This window comes from Episyrphus balteatus, chromosome 1, assembly GCF_945859705.1.
Source record: "Episyrphus balteatus chromosome 1, idEpiBalt1.1, whole genome shotgun sequence".
Lineage (NCBI taxonomy): Eukaryota > Metazoa > Arthropoda > Insecta > Diptera > Syrphidae > Episyrphus > Episyrphus balteatus.
Window position 1 is genome coordinate 131,528,228 of NC_079134.1, and position 20,258 is coordinate 131,548,485.

The following is a 20,258-nucleotide window of genomic DNA, read 5'->3' on the forward strand; positions in this document are numbered from 1 at the left end:
TTTACTGGAGGACTGTGAATAAATTTCCAGAAAATAAAACATTCTATAAAATGTCACACATACATATTCCTCGAAAAGTTTATAAATTTACCTCTACGTAGAGTTTCTTGTAGCAAAGAAAATGTTCCACATACGCCAAAGTTTACACTTAAAACATTACTATTTTACATTTACATATGTATACATTCAAAATGTCTCTGGCTAAGCTAATACTGAAATCAATCACCGATGACCATCAGAATTGGTGATAAAATAAAGCCAGAACAATAAGTACTTTAGCCAAACGATTTTCTTAACATGAACAACTACTGAGTTTATGTTAAATAAAACAACAATACTTGTTTTAATAAAAAAGAGAGATTGTTTATTTCTTAAGGCATGTTAGTTCAGGTCTCATTTTTTCTTACTATAAACCTTTCCTCCATAACGAGCCACAAAGGCTGGAACATCAAATTTACGCTTGCATCCTTGATAGTTCATGTAACGAATTTTACCAAAAATAGGTCTTTCACCCCAACCTTGATCATGAATACCTCCAATTGACCACATACAACCTAGAAAGAACAAAACAAAAAACAGTTACATCACATTGAAATAATCACAATGACATTAAATTTAACTTACCAACAAATCCATTTGGATCACAACCATCTAAACTGTATTTATCATTAAACAACAGAGCAAAATTCAGCGCTTCCTCAGGTGACTTAGTCCATTCGAGTATCTTTTTAGCCCAATACATGCGTAAGAACCCATGCATTTTGCCCTCCTTTACAAGCTGTATTTGTGCCGAATTCCATAGGTCATCATGGGTTTTTGATGTTTCTAATTCTTCTTGTGTATAAAGCCATTCTCGTTTGTCCTTACGATGGTCATCTAGGGTTTTTAACGACCAGGAAGCGATTCCCTGTAAACTGTCATACTTTTCGTTGTAAAAGCAAAAGTTATCGGCTAATTCTCGACGGACTATGGATTCTTCACAATAGGCTTCTACAGATGCTTTGTACTTTGATTTAAGGCGGCTTATTTCAAGAGCACTTCTCTGGACGGATATGTGACCTAAAAAGTAAAAACAAATCAAATATAATAGTTATTAACAAGTCATTAGCAAGCATTATGAAAAGATTTAAATTTAAATTGCCACTTTCATTGGGTTTCAATATAAATCACAAATGAAATAATAAGTGCGAGTGTGGAACAGAATGAAATTATCAATTCTATAACGAAACGGACATTATGCACTTTATTCGGAGTAATTTAAGATTGATGACTTTTGGCTATTGTCCTCGGATATAGATTAGTTCTAGAATATAAGAACAGTTCTTGAAAATGCAAATCAAATTGCTCAGAACAATGCGGAGATCCGAAGAAAATATCCGAATTAATGAGTTTAATAAAGATAAGCTAAACGAATTCCAAAACTAACAACCATCATTAGAACACACAGGAGAGAAAAAATCGCTTTCGCATTAAACATCAAGGGCTCGGTTAGAATTAGACGGAATTCCTACATAGCTCTTAATAATTAAAGCAACACTAATTATACAGAACAAATTACTGCGTTCAGTGAAAATGGTTGATAGATTTGCATCCTGCCTTATTTTTCTTTTTTATAATTTGAACGCTAGAATTCCCGACGTAGAAGGTCAATCAAATAATACGCTTGACTTATTTCATACCTTCCACCCTGAAATATATGCCGTAAATACCTCAAATCCTCAGGGGAAATCCAATCATTACATAATTAAAAAAAAGTTTTTGCTTACACCAATCTTCAGGTAAACGAACAAATTTCTAAAAGAACTGTGTTGCTATATGAGAAAGCGAATTGGGTTGGACTCAATTACATTTTTAGAATTTTTAAAAATACAAATGGCGCAATTAATATGGTTTCGAACATTGTTCTGTTAGTATAAAGAAATTTAATTTAAACAAGGAAAAAAATTTAAAACCTTAAAAAAGTTTTAGTTCAGCGCAGAGTTTAGGGAGGCAAAAGGCAATCAAAGTAAGAGAGGTAAATTTTCTTCTTTACAAAGCTAATCAGTCTGCCTTGAAAAGCAAAGGAATTCTTATAATGGGCTAAATATTGCGAAAGCTTTTTTATCTATCTAACTCTTCTGAGATATTTCAGAGTTGATAGAAAACTGTTTTGTTAAACTTATCCCTAAAATATGTGAGTCCTCATAAGCATTCAACCATCGATCAATTGCACTATATAGGGTGTTTTCATAAACGTCTGCCTAACTTAGGCCTGCGTTAGTCGTGTTCATAAACTCAGATCTGCGATCGGACTAACTTATGTCGAATTCCTTTCAATTGAAAAATCGAATTTTCGGCGATCTCGAAGCGAATTTTTTCTGAAAATCATGTTCCATAGAAAAAAAATTCGCCTCAAACGAAGCAGAATTCGAATTTTTTTTAATCCCTCTTTTTTGAGAGATTTACACGGATTTGCACACACACTTGGAACATTTGACATTTCTCAAACCAAGCTGAAAGTTTTCTTCGTGTTGTTTGTTCATTTGAGAACACCAACTTCAAATAAAGAGTAAATTTCAATAGAATATCGTATTTTTATTGCGGAAAAATAAAAAATAAATAAAAAAAAAACAATGTGCGATCAAAATATATTTTTCCTGGCATAGTTCTTGTGAAAAAGTCAAATTACTGTGACTTTTCTTCTCGTAATTGTCGTCAGAAAATTTTGTCTCTGTAAAACCATAGCATACGGCCAAAATAATAATTTTCTACTTCACCTTCACTCAGATCTTAGTAATAACTGCAATTTCCCTTTGATTCTGATTAAAATAAATTTATATTACCGAAGAAAATAAACAAAATTATTGATCAAAGGAATCTCTGGTTTTATTTTGCAGAAATTGTTTTGGTTTCAGCTTGACGTTCGTGTAAAAATTGTTGTCAAATGACACACATACAATCGCAAAAAGAATTCGGTCTGTTTTCATGTTCCTTTTTGACACCAAAAATTCGATTTTTTTGAGGCGATTCAAAAAATTGAAAGGAATTCGACATTAGTCCAACTGCAGTTTTGCTGTTCATAAACGTCAGTATGTCGTCAACATCGGGCAGATTGCGCAGCCAAAATTTTATTGCTGCAGAACTCAAGGAGAAATTTATTTGACTCTTGATTTTATTTTTTTTTTGTTAATAAATGTAAATATTGTTAAAAAAATGAAAAGCAAACATATTAATTAGGGTGGTGCAAAAAATGTTTCTTTTTTCATTTTTCAAAAAATTTAAATTTTAATGACACAGAAAATTTCGAAATCTTGTTTTTTGAGGTAATGAGTTTATATTAATTTTTTTCGTATTAGGGTGGCTCTAAAAAATGTTATCTTTCTACAGTTGCTTGAAGAATTCCAAAAAAATCAACGTGGATATTGTTTTGACCAAATTATCGAAGAAAAAAAAATTTCCATTAGGGTGGTTCAAATTTGTTTTTTTTAATTAATTACAAAAAAAATTATTTTTCACTGCAGAGAAAGTTTGTAAAACATGGTTTATGAAATAAAATGTAAAATTGGGGTAGGTATTTTCGAATTAGGGGGCTCAGAAAAATGGTATATTTAACATTTACGCTTGGAATTCAACCAAATTCAATTTAATTAATTCAGCATGAATTTAATATTACTATAGCAAACTTTCTGTGCACTAAAAATCATTTTTTTTTTTCAAACGCATAAAAAAACTTTCTTGAACACCCTAATTAAAAATATTTTTTCCATAGATAATTTGTTTTAAATGTGAACTACTCGGTGTTTTAATTATTTTTTTTTTAGAAGAAAGTATTTTTTTTTTAGCCACCCTAATGTAACACGGTTTACAAATTTTTCGTGTTATTAAAAACAATATTTTCGGGAACTGAAAAAGAAATATTTTTTTGCCTAAACAAAACTCATTCTGTGGTAATTTTTTTATATTTTTTTTCTGACGTTTATGAACACTCAGTGACTGCTGAAAATTGTACCAACGCAGGCCTGCAAACATTCTGCAGAAGTGGTGTGTTCATTAATGCAGAAAAGCAGAAAGACGATTGGACTGACGCAGATTTCCGACGTTTATGAAAACACCCATAGTTTCCACGATTTCCTAATCAAATGGATTATATTTTGAACTGCTCAATACAAATTGTACTAGATGGGTTTGTTTTCGTCAATGTCCTTTTAGGAATAACTTCTAATCCTCTTCATTGTTTTGCTGTCGACAGCACTCTTAGTTTCTCATATCAATTTCTTAATTTATTCTCCAATTTGTCGGATGTGCAACAGCTTATGACCAATCCATTTAAATTTCGACCACATATTTGAAATGCTTCAAATGCTGCCGGTTAGAGTCGTTGTAAGAATTTTGTATACTTCTGTGGATTTGACTACAATATATAAAGCGTATATCCAAGGCTTGAATATAATATGTTTTTGAAGCAGGGAATTGCTTTCCTCCGTTGCTACGTTGCTACTTTGGTTTGAGAAGGCAATTGTCCAGCAAAGCCCTCTCTCGGGCAAGTAAGGTGTCCCTATGCAAGACTCTTATCATCCCAGTGCTGCTGTGTGGTGCAGAGACATGAACTTTGACAAAGGCTGATGAAACACCTTGAATTTTTTTCGAGAGAAAAGTTTTTCGGGTGATTTTAGGTCCCGTATGCATTGATGGTGATTGGAAAAGAACAACACCGAACTATACGGGTTGTACAAGGGCACTAACCAAGCCAAGACAGTAGAAGTGCAGTGCCTGAGATGGATAAATCATTTGGAGGGCATGGACAATAGTGCACCGACCCGGAAAGTTTTGACCCCAACCCAGAGTGAAGGCGCAGTAGATGAAGCCCTAGTTTAAGATGGCGCACGCAAGTGGAAGAGGACCTCAATCAACTTGATGTGCGATTGGAAGAAGCTGACAAAGACTACAGCTGGATAGAGAAGATTGTTAATTGTGGTCCGAATCCACAATGGATTGTAGCGCCGTCCATGGCGCTGGTATCATAAAAACCTTGAATGAAAAACCTTCATTAATGAAGTATTTAGAAAGTTACGGCCTCAGTCACAAACAAGATTCATGAATTTATGTTCAGTGCCGATTTAAGCACTACCGGCGCCCCTGCGCAAGATTGCAATTGGCGCCTCTAAAAAAAAATCATTTCAAAACAATTTTTTAAAATCACGAAAAAAGCATACTTGTTAATGCAGTTTACCTTTATCTCTGACTTTTTTGTTTAAACACATTTAAAGAGATGTAGATCCAGTAGGTACAGTTGGGTTTATTTGAACAATATTTTTCAAAATCTTTTTCAACTACATAAATGTCGTTTTCGAATGGAATCACTCAATGATTCACTCATTCTGAAATCCAATAAAAAAGTTTGAATCGCTTCCACTCTATTCTGTTTGGTGAAATTCACTAGGAGAAATTGTTTGGCGTTTAATTACACGGTGTTACAAAAATGAGGTTTTAAAATATACGCGGGCGGAGATCTATCAGGTTTTGTAGAGCTAGTCGCACTGAATACGAAACGGTATTTGAAAATCCCCTAACACCCCCAAAATCTGGAGTTACGGGCAAAAAACGGTTTTTTGGACCTTCGCCCATTGAAAAAATTCTAGCTTCGACAATTTTTTACCCATTTTCGATTTTTTTACAGTTTCTGATAGAAGATAAATATACCTTTTTAACAATGTATAAAACATGTAACTCGGTTAAACCACTTAGAATTTATAAGATGTCAAAGTTCAAAAATTCAATTTTTTTTGTCATTTGCCCAACTTCGGCATCAATTTAAAGTATATGTTTTCAAAACAACATGCTATTTAAAAAATATATTCTAAAACTATATCTATTTCCCAATTGATCGAGGTATTTTTTATGAAAATCACTTCAACATTGGCTTAGAAAAAAAAATTTTTCGATTTCAACCCAGATACAGAAATTGGAACTTTTAGGTATAGAACAAAAATGTTGTTTCGGCACGTAGTAGGATAAGTTGGGCGCCAGGATTTGATGAAGGGTTTTTGTAGAGGAGCTCAATACAAACATTTTTTTCTTTGGGAGGGGGGTCTATCTCCCCCCGTTTAGGTGGGAGGGGCATTTTTCTAAAAAAAAATTATCAAAATAAAAAAAAATTATTAAAAAACAACGGCAACACTTACAGTAATAAATGATACCATTTCCAAAAGGCAAAATTGTGCATTTGATTCTAATTTTTAAATCAATATAATATTACCAATAGTTTTTGAAATAATCGATTTCAAAGTTTAAAATAGGGGAAAAAAATTTTTTTAAAACTCATTTTATACTATTTTTGTCCAGACTGCGAATTTTAGTAAATAAATTACTTAGACAGAAAACTGCCTCAATTGATTCCTTATCGAACCGTGAAAACTATATGTTTCTATGTCTTCTAGTTTTTGGGAAAATTTTTTTTCGCCCTTGCGCCCCTGGGCGACGGCCCAGGCTGCCCCCCCCCCCCCCCCTTAAAACCGGCCCTTTTCACGTTAATTTATCCATTGTTGAAAAAGTAGTTTATAAACAAATAAGAAATCTTTTTATATACAAACTAAGTATTAAAAAATTAAGTGTTAAACTTACCAAAATTATACCAAGGCGATAGATTGGAAATCACATCAAGTGTTGGATCGTTGCGTTTTGAATCGTAGTTCTTAAGTCTTCTCGTACAAAAATCAAGTAACTGGGTCATACCACCTACGTAACCAGGTGTTGCCCAATCAACATCATCCACATTCATATCACATTTCAATGTATTTACAACATAGTCAAGTGCAGCTTTCCAATTAGTTTCCTCAGCTTTAGTTTTATATGAATGAGGATGTTTAATGAGCGGTGGAAACTCAGTGAAAAACATTCCCAATTTCGAAGTAATCTTATTACGAATAGTACGCGCAGCATACTCTTGTTTATCAGATGCTACCCAAGCTGGGACCACATTATGAGCATCAACTTGAGTGAGAGGCACTTCTGCAGGAAGACTATCTTTTACCTCATTTACCCACTTAACTGGCAAGCGAAGTGGTGAGAAATCACACACAACCGCTCCAATATTGTATTGCTTTACTAATTTTGGTATTTCTTTTGGAGCTTCGCCCAACAAAAGATGGAAATTAATATTCAAATTTCTACACTCTTTTTCGACCTCTTCGAGGCCCGATAACATATATTTATAAAGCCTTAGCGACAGATATTTTGGGCCAGGACATACACAAACCATCAAAGGTATTTCATTTTTGAGTGCTAACTTTTGAGCGAAAAGAAATGCCCAGTTATCTTGAACACGAGCATCTCTGTCCATCCAATATAAAATAGCATCGGCATTTTCAGGTACATCGGTAGCTTCTGAAAGAATGCGAACGCGCTTCTTTTTAAATTGGAAATCAATAATACTATCGCCAGCTTCAAGGCGATTGGATTGAATTTTTGTTAGAAATTGAGTTACACCGGCAACAGATTCATTGTTTGGTTTTTTAGAATCTGGGAATCCGGCAAGAACTTTTTGTTTTTTTACTGAAGAGCTTTGAGAATTTGCCGTGCGTTTCATTGTGGAAAAAGTGGATATATTTAAATTGCAATTTGTGGTGAAATAGATGGTTGGCAGGTTTAGTTTTGTACACGTTTTGATATTAAATATGTTTATTAATTTTAATCTAAGAGTATTTAGGGACATAAAAGTTATTTTAAATATAAAAATTTACATAAATTTAACAACACGAATGAGATAGACAATTTGTTAAATGCCGAAAATATGAGATGAAAAATATCAACTAAATACTACTCAAAACAAAATAAACTCCATGTTTGTTTGTTTGTGTATCCGGATTTTCTTTTCTTTGCACTTTGCAGCCGGAGAAACCAAGTGTGTTTATAAATGCAACAGTTTATAACATAGAGGTTACATGAGACGGTATGTAATGTCCATTTGCTTTGCAGATTTTTTGTGTAAAATTAGCCCTGTTCCATTGAGAGGTGGCAAAGTACTACTAGTAGTTTACTAGCGATTTTCAATGGAACGCACTTTCAACGAATTCAATACAAATCGTATCTACTCGGGAAGAAGAGCATGAGTAGATGATAGTACTAGATTAACCAAAACATCTGATTTTTTTATAATCTTTGAACAACAACAACAACAACAACAACATCTTGAAGGTGCTACCACCAGAGATGGCAGAGTAGATTACGTCAGGTAATCTACTCGGTTAACTACGCGTAGTTAATCGAATAAACTACTCGCTTGATTTGTTTCATGTACTACCTACATTTGCTACGTGCAATAACTACATAAAAAACGTTATATTTCAAAAATATTAAAAAATAGGTTCCAATACCAAACGAAAACACCATAAATCTGAGATTTTTTCACTTTTTACCGTCTTCACTTCATCTTTCATGCTACGTTTCCACCACCTAAATCTGGATTTAGGAAAGGAGATTTAAAATGGTGTTTCCACCCGCCATGAGATGATTTTAAGATTTATTTTGGCCCCTATTACGGTTGTCAAAATATCAATTGATAGATAAACGAAAACGATAAACTTATCAATTGATAGACATTTATGTATTACAGTTGTCAATTGATAATTTTTTTTCTATTGGGCACGTTCAGGAAATATTAGGGACTAGATATTTAGGCAACGTCATTTTCTGAACGGAAATTTGAGTAAATTGGCTAAATTAGTTTGGATGTAATGCTACTGTCAAATTTCGAAATTTATTTAAGAATTTTACCGGTCGCATGGTTAAGACACCAAACTTCCCTTAACTATAATGAATAAATAAAATGAATTATAACCCATAATGCACTTTTTAGTTTTTTTTCACACAAATAAATTTAATTTTGCTAAAATAATTCTTTAATTAAAAACAATTTTATCCACTCTAATACTATTACCCCGTTTTTATGACCGATTTAAAGATCGAATTGAATCTGAATTGAAATTTCGATCCAGGTATATGACTATACCAGATCGAGGAATCGAATTGAAATAGAATCGGAAACACAATTTTTCTTTTTAATATATTTGCAGTAAAATAGAAAAATCTAACCAAAAACAAAGTGCAAGTAAAACTAGATATCATAATACATACATACATACAGTGAATTTTCAAATAAGAAGACAATCACACACAATTTCCACCATAAATTATATCTCGAGTATTCAATTTGTTCCGATCCGACTCCCCGAGTCGGATCGGATCCATAAATCCGGATTCAATTCGATCCAGGTAATATAGACCTAAATCCTGATTCAATTCGGATTCAAATCGCCATACAAACGGGGTATATGTTTCTACCTACCCTAAATCTCAGATTTAGCTAAGTAGATTTAGACTGAGGGTAGGTGAAAATCTTTGATTTAGGGTAGGTGAACCTAAATCCACGATTTAGAGAGGTAAATTTAGAATAATTCTCGAGATTTATTCTAAATCTACTTAGCTAAATCTCGGATTTAGGGTAGGGGGAAACGTAGTATAAATTATATTTAAAGTCTCCATTATCACTGGTGATTAACATTTTTTAATGTCTAAAAAAATCCATTTTCTTCCATAAATAAAGCAAAATTTCTTTCAAATTCCAAAATAATGAACTAAAAAATATTACTTTTTTTTAAATAAACCGCTGATTTCACTTCGATTGAGTTGAAAACATAATCCAAATTTGTAAATTTGTTCTATCCAAAACCACGGTTAAAAAAACATTAAATATTAAAATATTGTAACATTACCATTAAAAATAATATATTATTGCAAATTAATGAAAAAAAAAAATAGGTATTGCAAATAAAAATATATTGCAAAATTGCATTTGAAAAATAAACAAGTAAAAATAAAAATTATCTGCATTAAAAAATAAATTTACTGCGAAATGTGTGCATTAAATATTTTTTTTTTAAATATTCGCCGAATTTCTTACAATTTTTGACTATTTACCTTACATAAGCTTCTTCAGTTATAAAATTGAACCTAATATAAGGTCAAATAGACAAAACTGTAAGAATTTGAAGAATATTAAAAAAAAAAAATATTTGATGCAAATTTTGGATGGAATTTTTTTTCCAATTCACACAAATTTTGTTTTAGGTATGCAAATATTTTTTATTTGCAATAACATTTTTTTGATGCAACACATTTTTGGTTGCGTTGATTTTTCAAAAAAATAAATTAAATAACACTGTTTTTCAATACAAAATAATAATACAGGCAACAATACTGCAGGTATGAAAATGACCCCCCCTGAAAATATTAAATTCTTTCAAAAATTTAGTCAGTTGTTATAGAAAGTCAGAAATTTTAAAATGGTTAATAACGATTTTTGAAAAAAATAAACCAAAAATTTCATCCAAAAATAGGCCTTGTCCAAAATCAAAACTGTAGCAGCCAAACTCATCCAAACAACACTAAATACAAAGTTTGAAATGAAGAAACACATCTGTTTAGGCTGTTACTGCCTATACAGACAGATTGCATTACCATCTTTTCAAAGATTTCAAAAGAAAAAAAAAAAAAATTTCTTCATTGTATTATTCCCAATTTTTTATTAAATATATACTTTTTGAATTTCAAAAGCACCATAACGGTATTCTGTTTTGTTTTCAATAGATTCAAAGTTTCTTCCCGCAGACCTTCTGGGAAATTTATTTTCACTTTAGATGTCTGTCCAAATGTACTCTCTATGACACCACATTCTCCAGTTGACAACTCGATTCTCTTACCAACATAAACATCTCGATTACCATCTTTTTTGAAAAGATTTTGTACAATAATCTGATTATCATTAACCACTCTCTGTATGGTACCCTGTTTAAGTTTATTCCGATAGATTTTAAATTTTGGAAGAATTTCTGTACTGTAATTAGATGAATGAGTAAGCCATTCAATAGAACCCCAACATGCCAAACGGCATGTATTCGCATGAACATCCAAGTCCAGCTTAGAAGCAATTAATATACTACTATCGTTAGCCAATATGGGAGTCTCAAATTCAAGCATTACAAAATGATCGGTGATTAGTTTTTCGTCTAGTAAAAGTTCTTCGACATATTCATACTCTTGTGTGATATCAAATGGCCTATCAAGTGAATTGTCCTTAAACAATATAATTTTGGCCATGACAGTTTCATGACCAACGGTAACATGCAATTTACTCTTTGATTTTAAAGGAAACTTATAATATTCTATTCTGTTTAGCTTTATCACAGCTGCATGAATGAATTTTAAGTAACCCGGTTGACAGATGATTCCTCTTTCCATCTGATTCGAGTTAAATTGGGTCACACAAAGACCAATGCGATCACCTTGCCCAGCACTCTGAACTGGGCTTTTGAACATTTGAATTGATTTGACTTTTCTTTGTTCTTTTATAGCAGGAAGTTCTATTGTATCGTTTATAGAAACTTTACCTTGAATTATCGTTCCTGTGCAAACTGTTCCTTGGCCTTTGATGGCAAAACAGTGGTCAATGTAAATGAGAAGCGGTTGCTTATAGTCTCTATCAGGAATGTGTAGAATTGTCTTAATGTCTTCTACAAATTCTTTCAAATTAATACCATTTAAAGCGGAAATACAAAAAATTGGTACATCTTGGAATATAGTTCTGGACAAAATTTTCTTTAATTTCATTTTCATTTTATCAAGATAATCTTGTCTTTTAGATTCTTCAATCATGTCGATTTTATTGATGACTACAATCAATTTCTTTTGTAGAATTTCTCCAATAACAATGCATTCGGCTGTTTGTGTTTGAATACCTTTTTGGGCATCAATTACTAGAATCATTAGATCAATTATTTGGGCACCACCAATGATGGTGCGAATGAGGCTTGCGTGTCCAGGACAATCTACGAATGTGAATTGAATATGCTTTGTTATTGATGGTAGTGATTGGAGATGATTTGGTGTCTCAATGGTCAAAGCACTGAAACCTAAATCAAGAGTTATTCCACGTTCTTTGGACTGGGGATTCTTATCGAAAGCAGCTGTACTGGAAATGGTACTGAGGGCTCGAGCGAGAGTTGTTTTTCCTGAATCTACATGGCCAAGGAGGCCAATGTTGAAGTTGATTTTTAAATTACTCATTCTTTTTTATTTAATTTTTGTTATAAGTGCACTTTTTAATTTTTAGTTTTTATTTATTTACATTTTGAATTTGACATTTGGAAATTTTCATTCATCTATGGCTGATTTGACATTTATCAATGAGTGCATGCTTCTCAAACTGTAGTACACAGAAGTGCCAGGCAAGAAACTTAATAGGCGCGTCCCACAATGAAAAAACTCTGAGGGCTCAATGTCATTTTGAAAGAGAGCAAAATAATTTTGTGGGACAAGTTTATCACATGAATCCAATTTTTTTCAAATGCAACACTTCAACTGCAACTTTTCTTCAAATTTGAGAAATAAATTATTTCGTAAAGCCTAGTACGCTGCTGATGCAAAACGAAATTTTCCATACAAAATTTCGTTAACGAAATCTTGAACGAAATTAAATTTGTTTTGTTTTTGCTGTTAAACTTATGGCGTTTTCGATTGGCAGTCCGGAAGCGTCCGGAATCATTCTGAAAAAATTTTATTCACACAAAACTGTCAGTTTTGTACGAATAAAACGCTTTCAGAAGGATTCCGGACGCTTCCGGACTGCCAATCGAAAACGCCATTATTTTCTGATGTTTTTTCTTGAATGTTTTTATTTGTATTTTCATAATTTTTACTTTGCTATAATCATGCCTATTACAGAAGACGCAGTGACTCAGTCCCCGGGAATCTACTCGATCCGCAACCGAATCAAATTTCAATCTGTGAACTCCCCGGGATGAACTGTATTATCGATCCACGAAAACACACTAAACTGCTTACCGACATATGTCATTGTTGACACTTACATAGCCAAATATCATTCTATCACTTCCGCACCGGGCGGCTTCGGTAATACGAAATCTTGTGAAAGTGAAAGCAGAAAAGCCTTAACTACATTCACCACTTTTTGCAAAAGTACAAAAGCAAAAAATGTTTATTCTCGCTAGCGAAATTATTTTGCAAGAAAGAGGATACAAAATTGTTTTTACACAAAAAAAAAAGCTTTCTGCGTAATTATTTTTAGTACACCCAGAAAAACTATAAAAAAAATACGTTTGAAAATTTTCACTTTGTACTTTTTCACTTTTTGAGCCAATGTAGTTAAGCCTTAATTATATTGGCTTAAAAGCCTGGTACGCTGCTCGCGCTAAAATTTAGCTGAGATAAAATTCCCATACAAGTTATCTATAACTTGTATGGGATCCATTTTATCTCGGCTAAAAATTTTCGATAATTTGTATGGAAGCTAAAATTTAGCGCGAGCAGCGTACCAGGCTAAAAAGTGAAAAAGTACAAAAGTGAAAATTTTCAAACGCATTTTTATATAAATTTTCGGCTTGAAAAATTAAAACAAATGTTGCAGAAAGCTTATTTTTGGGTCTAAGGCCTGGTACGCTGCTCGCGCTAAATTTTAGCTCCCATACAAATTATCGAAAAATTTTATCTCAGCTAAAATGGATCCCATACAAATTATCGATAACTTGTATGGGAATTTCATTTCGGCTAAAATTTAGCGCGAGCTGCGTACCAGGCAAAAAAAAAACAAATTGTAGCAGAAAAAAAATATTTTCACTTTTGTACTTTTTAAAAAAGTGGTGTATGTAGTTAAGCCTTTAAGCCTGGTACGCTGCTCGCGCTAAATTTTAGCTCCCATACAAATTATCGAAAAATTTTAGCCGAGCTAAAATGGATTCCATAGAAATTATCGATAACTTATATGGGAATTTTATCTCGGCTAAAATTTAGCGCGAGCAGCATACCAGGCTTTAGGCCTTAATCGTGTGGGGTTATTCGACCCCTGGCTTTTAAATTGTATTTCCTTCATCAGCCATTAGTCTGAACTTGTCTAAATTAAGTTTTATGTTCACTGGCTTCATCTCAAGTCCTAAGCATCTCAAACTTTTTCCATCTGTCACATTTGTGGCTTCCTCAAGGCAAAAATTATTAATCTGTCAAACAAATATTTTCCAAAAAACTTGTGTCCTTTATTTTTCCGCAAAAACAAACTAATAAAGAAAAATGCTTGAAAACAATGTTGAATCATTACGAAATCAATTAACAATTGCACGAAATGAAATAAATAAGTTACGGTAAGATATTTTATTTCAATTAATCAAAACAAATTGAATATATAAATTTGTATCTAGACAACAAGTGAAAAATCTCAGCCACGTACAGCGCAAAGATATCGATGATTTATCTAAACTCCTACGCGATTTTCGTTGCGAAGGATGTCGGCAAAATGAAGAAAATACCAAAAATAGTAATGATGCTATAAATCAGGTAAATATTATTTTTAAACAAAATTTAAATAAATAAAAGAATAAAACATCAACAAACACAATAAAGGAATTAAACGGATGCGATCAAACAACAACAACACGCTTTCGTCCAATTGGAGTGATAAAAACATCATTCCCAGAGAAAAGAGCTGTACCCCGACAATCAAGCATTGGTGCTCGACTTAAGGGTGTCATCGAATTGAATGCAGAAGTATTTACAAATCCCGAACATTCCCTGGATGGTTTGGACGAATTCTCCCACCTTTGGATCATTTATCATTTCCATAAAAATAATTCCCATCCAAAAGCTAAGGTTGCTCCTCCTCGACTTGGGGGCGAAAGAGTGGGAGTTTTTTCAACGAGATCTCCGCATAGACCATGTCCGATTGGATTGTCACTGGTAGAGATTGACAAAATAGAGGGTTCCACTATTATTTTTAGTGGAACCGATATGGTTGATGGAACTCCTGTTCTAGATATAAAACCATACATTCCTTTTTACGATGCTCCTAATGTTATTGAATCGGGTGAGTTGGATATGTTTTTTTCTATGATCCTGAACTTTGCAGACAATTTGTCAGTGGGGAAATCCAAATATGGACGCGGATTTCTATGTCAAAAATGGTATTTTTTTTCTTGTCTTTGGTTCTCAGCCTGATTTATGTCTTTGTTAGTAGCCAAGGTTAAGTTTCGGGGGCAAGATCCCTCCCCCCAAATCCGGCGAGCTTAATGTCGCGCATCGCAATCAGGCCACGTCCCTGGAACTAAACATTCCTTCCTTCCCTTTCCAAACAATTCCTTTCCCAGTTTCCTACCTCATCATTTTTCCTACCCTAAAGACACCTCCTACGCTCTAGCAACAAAATAATAATTGTAATAATTGACGGATTTTCACTAAGCTATGCTTTCCAAAATAGTAAGATGAGAACGGACATGTTTATTCGAAAATTTTCCTTAATACTTTCTAATGTTTTTCCAGAACTATGTTCAAAAAGAACTTCCAAGTTTAAGATAAATGTTAAATATTTAACACAAAATGATGATTACAATTGATTTTTGTGTTGTATTTTATTCAAGAATACTATAGGGTAATCAAGATATTATATCCAATTGTCATGCAGATAGTTTACGAAAAAAACTCCAAGCTGATTGCATCAAAAAATCTTTAAACATCCCTGGAATATGTCTAGTTTGCGGTGAAGTAGAAGTCCACCGGAAAACATATTGGGTTCACTGTATTACGTGCAAAAAATGATCCATTTAAACTCCCTGAATCACCTTTTAAAAGGAAACAGCAAAAAGAAGATGCTTATTTCATTTATAATTGTGACTTGTACTAAAGGTGGCTGAGATAATGAACCAAATCTATTTTCCGTACAACTGACGAGTTTGTATTCTGCTTTTTTCTTTTGAAAATAAATGAATCCTTATACCAAATATAAATCTACATAATATTTTTTGGCCATAACTCATTTTTAAAGACAAAAAAATTAAAAAATATGATCCCTAGATTTTGATAAAGCAAAGCGATTGCCATATATTTTATGAAAATCGGTACATTATTACAGTGGTGACGAAAGTCCAAATTTTTTTAAATATTTTTTTTTCTGTGTTTTTTGCGTTTTTTGGAAATAAATTTTTTTTTTAAGAGCCAATTTTTCAATCTTCTAATAAACAATCAGTTAACTGTTCGACGAATACAGTTATAAGGCTCATAAACAATCAGATAAAAACATTGAATTTTTCAATCAAGAATAACTTATTCTACAGAATAACAAAAACAAAATTGTCAAATTTAAAAATATTTAAAATTAAACGTCATTTTTATTCATGATTGTTTTTGTTTTCTTGTGTTCCACTGTATTTTTTTCAAAATTCTTTCAAAACAGCTTTGACAACTGACACAATATTTTTGTTGAGATTATTCCTTACAATAATTTTTATTCGTCTCTGAAAGAAGCAGATAGTTATTCTTAGGAATAAGCTATATCTGCTTGTTGAAAAATTGATTTTTTCTCTATCCTTAGGAATAAGTACTAACTGACTGTTTAACTGACTATTGAAAAATTGGCCCTAAGACAAATAAAATAAAAACAACAAATGTCGACCCCTAGATTTTGATAATACAAAGCGATTGCCGTTTAATTTTTTTTTAAATCGGACTAGTTTTGCGACTTTGGTGGCTGTCCAAACCTCAGTATACAAATTGTCTGCAAAGTTCAGGATCATTTTTTCTTCCCTAAAAGACTTATTCTCCAATCAACCTTTTTTTATAAAACAGGTCGCCTTTCTGTTGGTGAACCCACAGTTGACTTTTATAACTCACGTCAAGAGCCAGACGGTGAAGAGTCGGAATTGGAATTGAATGGCGCTGTAGCTCTACCCAATCCACCGAATTTTGCCAATCACATTTCTCCCCCACCCACAGCTGTCAAGGTGCCCAATTGGATTGTGTCCGGTCATCGTCTCAGCGTCCTATTCAACGAAAGAGCCGAAAGCCAGCTTCATGAACTTCAAGTGCGTCGGCAGTGCATTGTTGACATTTTAGAAGCCGATCCCAGGTCAGTGTATCTTCGAACTAAATACGGCTCCCAGATATTCACATTCCAACTGAGTGAGGTTACAGTGACTTGCAAGTTTGATGACAAAAATTCCACCGTTACTGTTGTGCAGATTCGTCGAACTGAAAACGTCCAAGACGAGAGTACTTAAATAGCATGTCGCCGGTTTAGCGGCTCATATGTAGCTTGCACAATTTTTTTAGCCATGAGATTTAGGTAATTTATGTTTGTATTCCATGTTTGTTATGTTTTTTTTTGTGTTGTTATTAGTTGTACCTGGCATAATTGCGAGTTTATAAAGCAGACAAGACAAGACTGCGAAGGTAGATCTCTCTAACTTTAGATGTTCAAAAATGCTACTCTAGCGAGACAAAATCACTAACATCACACTCACACAAATCAACCCCACCTACCTTCTTCCTATCATTTATGTGACCTCTCGTAAATTATTTAGCGATACATGTCTTTTAAAAAATACATTTCAATTGTGTAGAATTACTGTTGATAGTTTTACGGATTAATGAGTAAAAATCAAGTAGAATGGCGAAGATACTTCATTACATTGTTTATAAACTATTTTTTTTTTAGTTTTATTGAAGCAATAAAGTACAGAAGTTGTGATAAAAGGAATTTATACGTTTTTACGCATGCAAATGATTTTTTTTTTTAAACAGCAAAGTAAAAAACTGTTTACCCAGCCGCGTATAAAAACTGCAGAGACAAGCTGTATAGAGCAATGACTAGTCTTGACATCCCTGTGCACTGTGCAGGATATATAATGTGAAGAATGTAACCTTTTCCGTCGAACAGTTACTTACTGATGCCAAAAAAAGCTCGACGTCTAAGAGGACCTTAACCAACTTTGTGTCCGTGACTGAGGGCAGTTCGGTTTGTATGAAGTTGGATGCAACAGCTTCTCAGAATTGATTGAAGTGCTGGTCGCTATACTAAAGAAACTTCAAAATCGGCAATAATAAATAAACATTTTGAAATTTGCTTTTAAATTATTTAGTTGGTTAACATTATAAAAGCCAATCAATGCATTGTAGAGCTTACATGTGTATGCACTGTAAATTGTTGCTCAAAGCTGTGAAAAGTGCTCATACACATGCTAGTTAACTAAGGGTAATTAAAAAAAAAAAAAAAAAACGGAAAAAGATAAAATATTTCTATCTTTGTATTTGAGTTCCATACACCAAAAAACCTCTGGAAAGTGTAGTTTAGTCACAGAAAAAAAAAAAAAACTTAGTTGACTGTTGTACAAAGAAAAATCGTTGCACTGTCCCTGTCCCTGTGGGCAGGGCTTAAGAATTTGCCCACAGCATGTCTGCTTGTCGTAAGAGGCGACTAAAAGACATTCTTATGAACATGATTCTTATTGGAATATGTCGTCGATTTTGATTATCAATTATTGACTATCGCGTTAGCCGATTTCACCTGTTAACTCCACGTAAACATCATTTGAAAAATTGATTAAACCCCAAAAATCTTTTATATCTTATCAATAGCCTGTTTTCACTAGACCCAAAAATGAGATAATTTCGCAAATCAGGTCAGTTCGAATTTCAAATTAAAAAAAAAATTCTTATAGGATTTTACATTCTAAGGACCAATTTATTCACTCTCCATTATATTTAAAATCTAGATTAAATATGAAAAACCTGTCAAATCGCATACAAATTTTGAAATTTTCTTTTTTAAATGGCGACTTTAAATTTAATGGAGTGTGAATAAATTTGGCCTAAATGAGATAATTTTGCGAAATTGTCTCATTTGAGCTCTACTGAAAACAGAAATTATAGTGAAAACAGGCTATAAGAGATTACCCAGATTTAATAATTTATAATAAATTACTCTGCCAATTTAGTCATGAAATCAATAGTTTGATTCAATGAACACAAGGCACTCTTCGTGAAAGCAAGTTTAAAGTCTCCGATAGTCCTTTCCCTTGAAGTGGATTGTGTTCATTGAACGTACCCGCTGTCTATGTTCTTCTTTGAAGATGTTTAGTTTTAAAGTGATTTAATTTTTTTTTTTTTTGTAGAAATAAAATAAAATTGTAATGTGCTCAATTACCTGGTGTGATTTTTTAAAAAGTGTTAATGAGTTCATAGAGCTCTCAAAAACATGTCAAGATGACAACTGGAGTATAGTTGAAAAGGCATGATACATAGATAAATTGCTAAACGCGAAAAAAATATAATTACAATCATTTCAGGACAATAATGAAGGGAATACATATTTAGTATACAAGCAAAAAATCAATGTCCAACTTGACGAAATAGGCGACAAAGTTGATCTAATAGAAGATCTTGAAATTGAAGAAATACATCAAGATTTATCGTCAAAAGTAGCCCAGAAGATAAAAGAAGAATTATTTGAAATGGAATACCATGTTGTCTATAGTATAAGTTATCAAGTTCCAGTTTTATACTTTAAAGGTTATAGAAATGGTACGTTTTTGACAAATTATAAATTCAAAAGGTCATTAAATTGAAAATGTATGTATATCTATATTTCCAGATGGAAAACCAATAACCCTAGAAGATGCATGGAAAATATTTCAAAATCATTCAGGTGATAGTAAATCACGATCAACTATGTTATCAACTCTAACACAAACAGATCATCCTGTCCTCTTTACGCCTTTTTTGGAATTACATCCATGCCGGACTGCTGAACTTCTGAAACAAATGGGAGTTAGTGAAAACTCGATTTTAACATTTTTAAGCATTATGGGACCGTTTGTAAAGTTGAACTTGAAAAATGAATATGGTTTAGCCTTTAAGAAATAGACAATTAGCAACAAAGAAAGGAAGTTACATCAAATTTGAACGTAGAACCTATCAGAAGTAGGTACAAGGTACATATGTCGTTATGAGGCTGTCCTCCAAATTTGTTGAATTATTGAATTGAAAAAAATCGAGAGATAAAACTTCGTGAAGAACGAAAAACTAATAGATTTGGCCTTTATTACCAAGTTTATACTGTAATATCAAAAACTATAATTTTATTAAAATAAATTCTTAGAAAATTTTAAATCGCTTAAATACTTTATGATGGCATCACACAGTTTTGTTCATCAATCCCGCTTTCAATAAGCTCTTCCAACTAGCCGTTTTTCGAACTCTCCTTCCTTGGAGCTTTACACGCTGAAGCGTTGATGTTCTTTAGCAGCACGTTAATGTTTCAAATTTTTAGAACAAATAGCTTAACTGGAATTTAAAACTTGCTGTTCGTAGAACAAAACCCTATGCTTTCCCCTAAAAAATGGCATGTGCTGGGAGGCATGGGTTTGAATTAAGTAAAAACATTGAAA

General features: G+C 32.8%; 4 protein-coding genes across 5 annotated transcripts; 2 read left to right on the forward strand and 2 right to left on the reverse strand.

Moving 5' to 3' along the window:
* Positions 1–338: 338 nt before the first annotated feature.
* Positions 339–7,829, reverse strand: LOC129905763 (deoxyribodipyrimidine photo-lyase). Its single transcript, XM_055981322.1, has 3 exons — positions 6,601–7,829; positions 625–1,059; positions 339–554 (listed from the first exon to the last, which is right to left on the reverse strand). The coding sequence occupies exons 1-3, from the start codon at positions 7,688–7,690 to the stop codon at positions 394–396; spliced, it is 1,686 nt and encodes a 561-aa protein (XP_055837297.1). The 5' UTR covers positions 7,691–7,829; the 3' UTR covers positions 339–393.
* A 2,689-nt stretch (positions 7,830–10,518) lies between these two features.
* Positions 10,519–12,204, reverse strand: LOC129921269 (selenocysteine-specific elongation factor). Its single transcript, XM_056003012.1, has one exon. It carries the CDS (start codon positions 12,097–12,099, stop codon positions 10,537–10,539), a length of 1,563 nt encoding a protein of 520 aa, XP_055858987.1. The 5' UTR covers positions 12,100–12,204; the 3' UTR covers positions 10,519–10,536.
* Positions 12,205–14,023: 1,819 nt separating this feature from the next.
* Positions 14,024–17,569, forward strand: LOC129905951 (uncharacterized). The gene is made up of 4 exons (XM_055981575.1): positions 14,024–14,186; positions 14,244–14,379; positions 14,446–14,905; positions 16,660–17,569. The coding sequence occupies exons 1-4, from the start codon at positions 14,116–14,118 to the stop codon at positions 17,088–17,090; spliced, it is 1,098 nt and encodes a 365-aa protein (XP_055837550.1). The 5' UTR covers positions 14,024–14,115; the 3' UTR covers positions 17,091–17,569.
* Positions 17,046–19,887, forward strand: LOC129905952 (ubiquitin-like-conjugating enzyme ATG10). Of its 2 annotated transcripts, none has more exons than XM_055981578.1 (4): positions 17,046–17,155; positions 18,984–19,100; positions 19,158–19,392; positions 19,463–19,887. In XM_055981578.1, the coding sequence occupies exons 2-4, from the start codon at positions 19,002–19,004 to the stop codon at positions 19,732–19,734; spliced, it is 606 nt and encodes a 201-aa protein (XP_055837553.1). In that variant the 5' UTR covers positions 17,046–17,155; positions 18,984–19,001; the 3' UTR covers positions 19,735–19,887. The 2 variants fall into 2 exon arrangements, with proteins under 2 accessions (XP_055837553.1, XP_055837552.1); XM_055981577.1 differs by lacking the exon at positions 17,046–17,155 and adding an exon at positions 18,194–18,389.
* The last annotated feature ends 371 nt before the right edge of the window (positions 19,888–20,258 follow it).

Coding starts and splice junctions, on each gene's coding strand:
- LOC129905763 (XM_055981322.1), bottom strand. CDS start 7,690: ATGTCCCTAAATACTCTTAGATTAAAATTAATAAACATATTTAATATC. Junction 1,060..6,600: donor ATCGCCTTGGTATAATTTTG/GTAAGTTTAACA, acceptor TTTACTTTTTAG/GTCACATATCCGTCCAGAGA. Junction 555..624: donor TGATCCAAATGGATTTGTTG/GTAAGTTAAATT, acceptor TGTTCTTTCTAG/GTTGTATGTGGTCAATTGGA.
- LOC129921269 (XM_056003012.1), bottom strand. CDS start 12,099: ATGAGTAATTTAAAAATCAACTTCAACATTGGCCTCCTTGGCCATGTA.
- LOC129905951 (XM_055981575.1), top strand. CDS start 14,116: ATGCTTGAAAACAATGTTGAATCATTACGAAATCAATTAACAATTGCA. Junction 14,187..14,243: donor AATGAAATAAATAAGTTACG/GTAAGATATTTT, acceptor ATTTGTATCTAG/ACAACAAGTGAAAAATCTCA. Junction 14,380..14,445: donor GTAATGATGCTATAAATCAG/GTAAATATTATT, acceptor AACACAATAAAG/GAATTAAACGGATGCGATCA.
- LOC129905952 (XM_055981578.1), top strand. CDS start 19,002: ATGTGCTCAATTACCTGGTGTGATTTTTTAAAAAGTGTTAATGAGTTC. Junction 19,101..19,157: donor ACTGGAGTATAGTTGAAAAG/GCATGATACATA, acceptor CAATCATTTCAG/GACAATAATGAAGGGAATAC. Junction 19,393..19,462: donor CTTTAAAGGTTATAGAAATG/GTACGTTTTTGA, acceptor CTATATTTCCAG/ATGGAAAACCAATAACCCTA.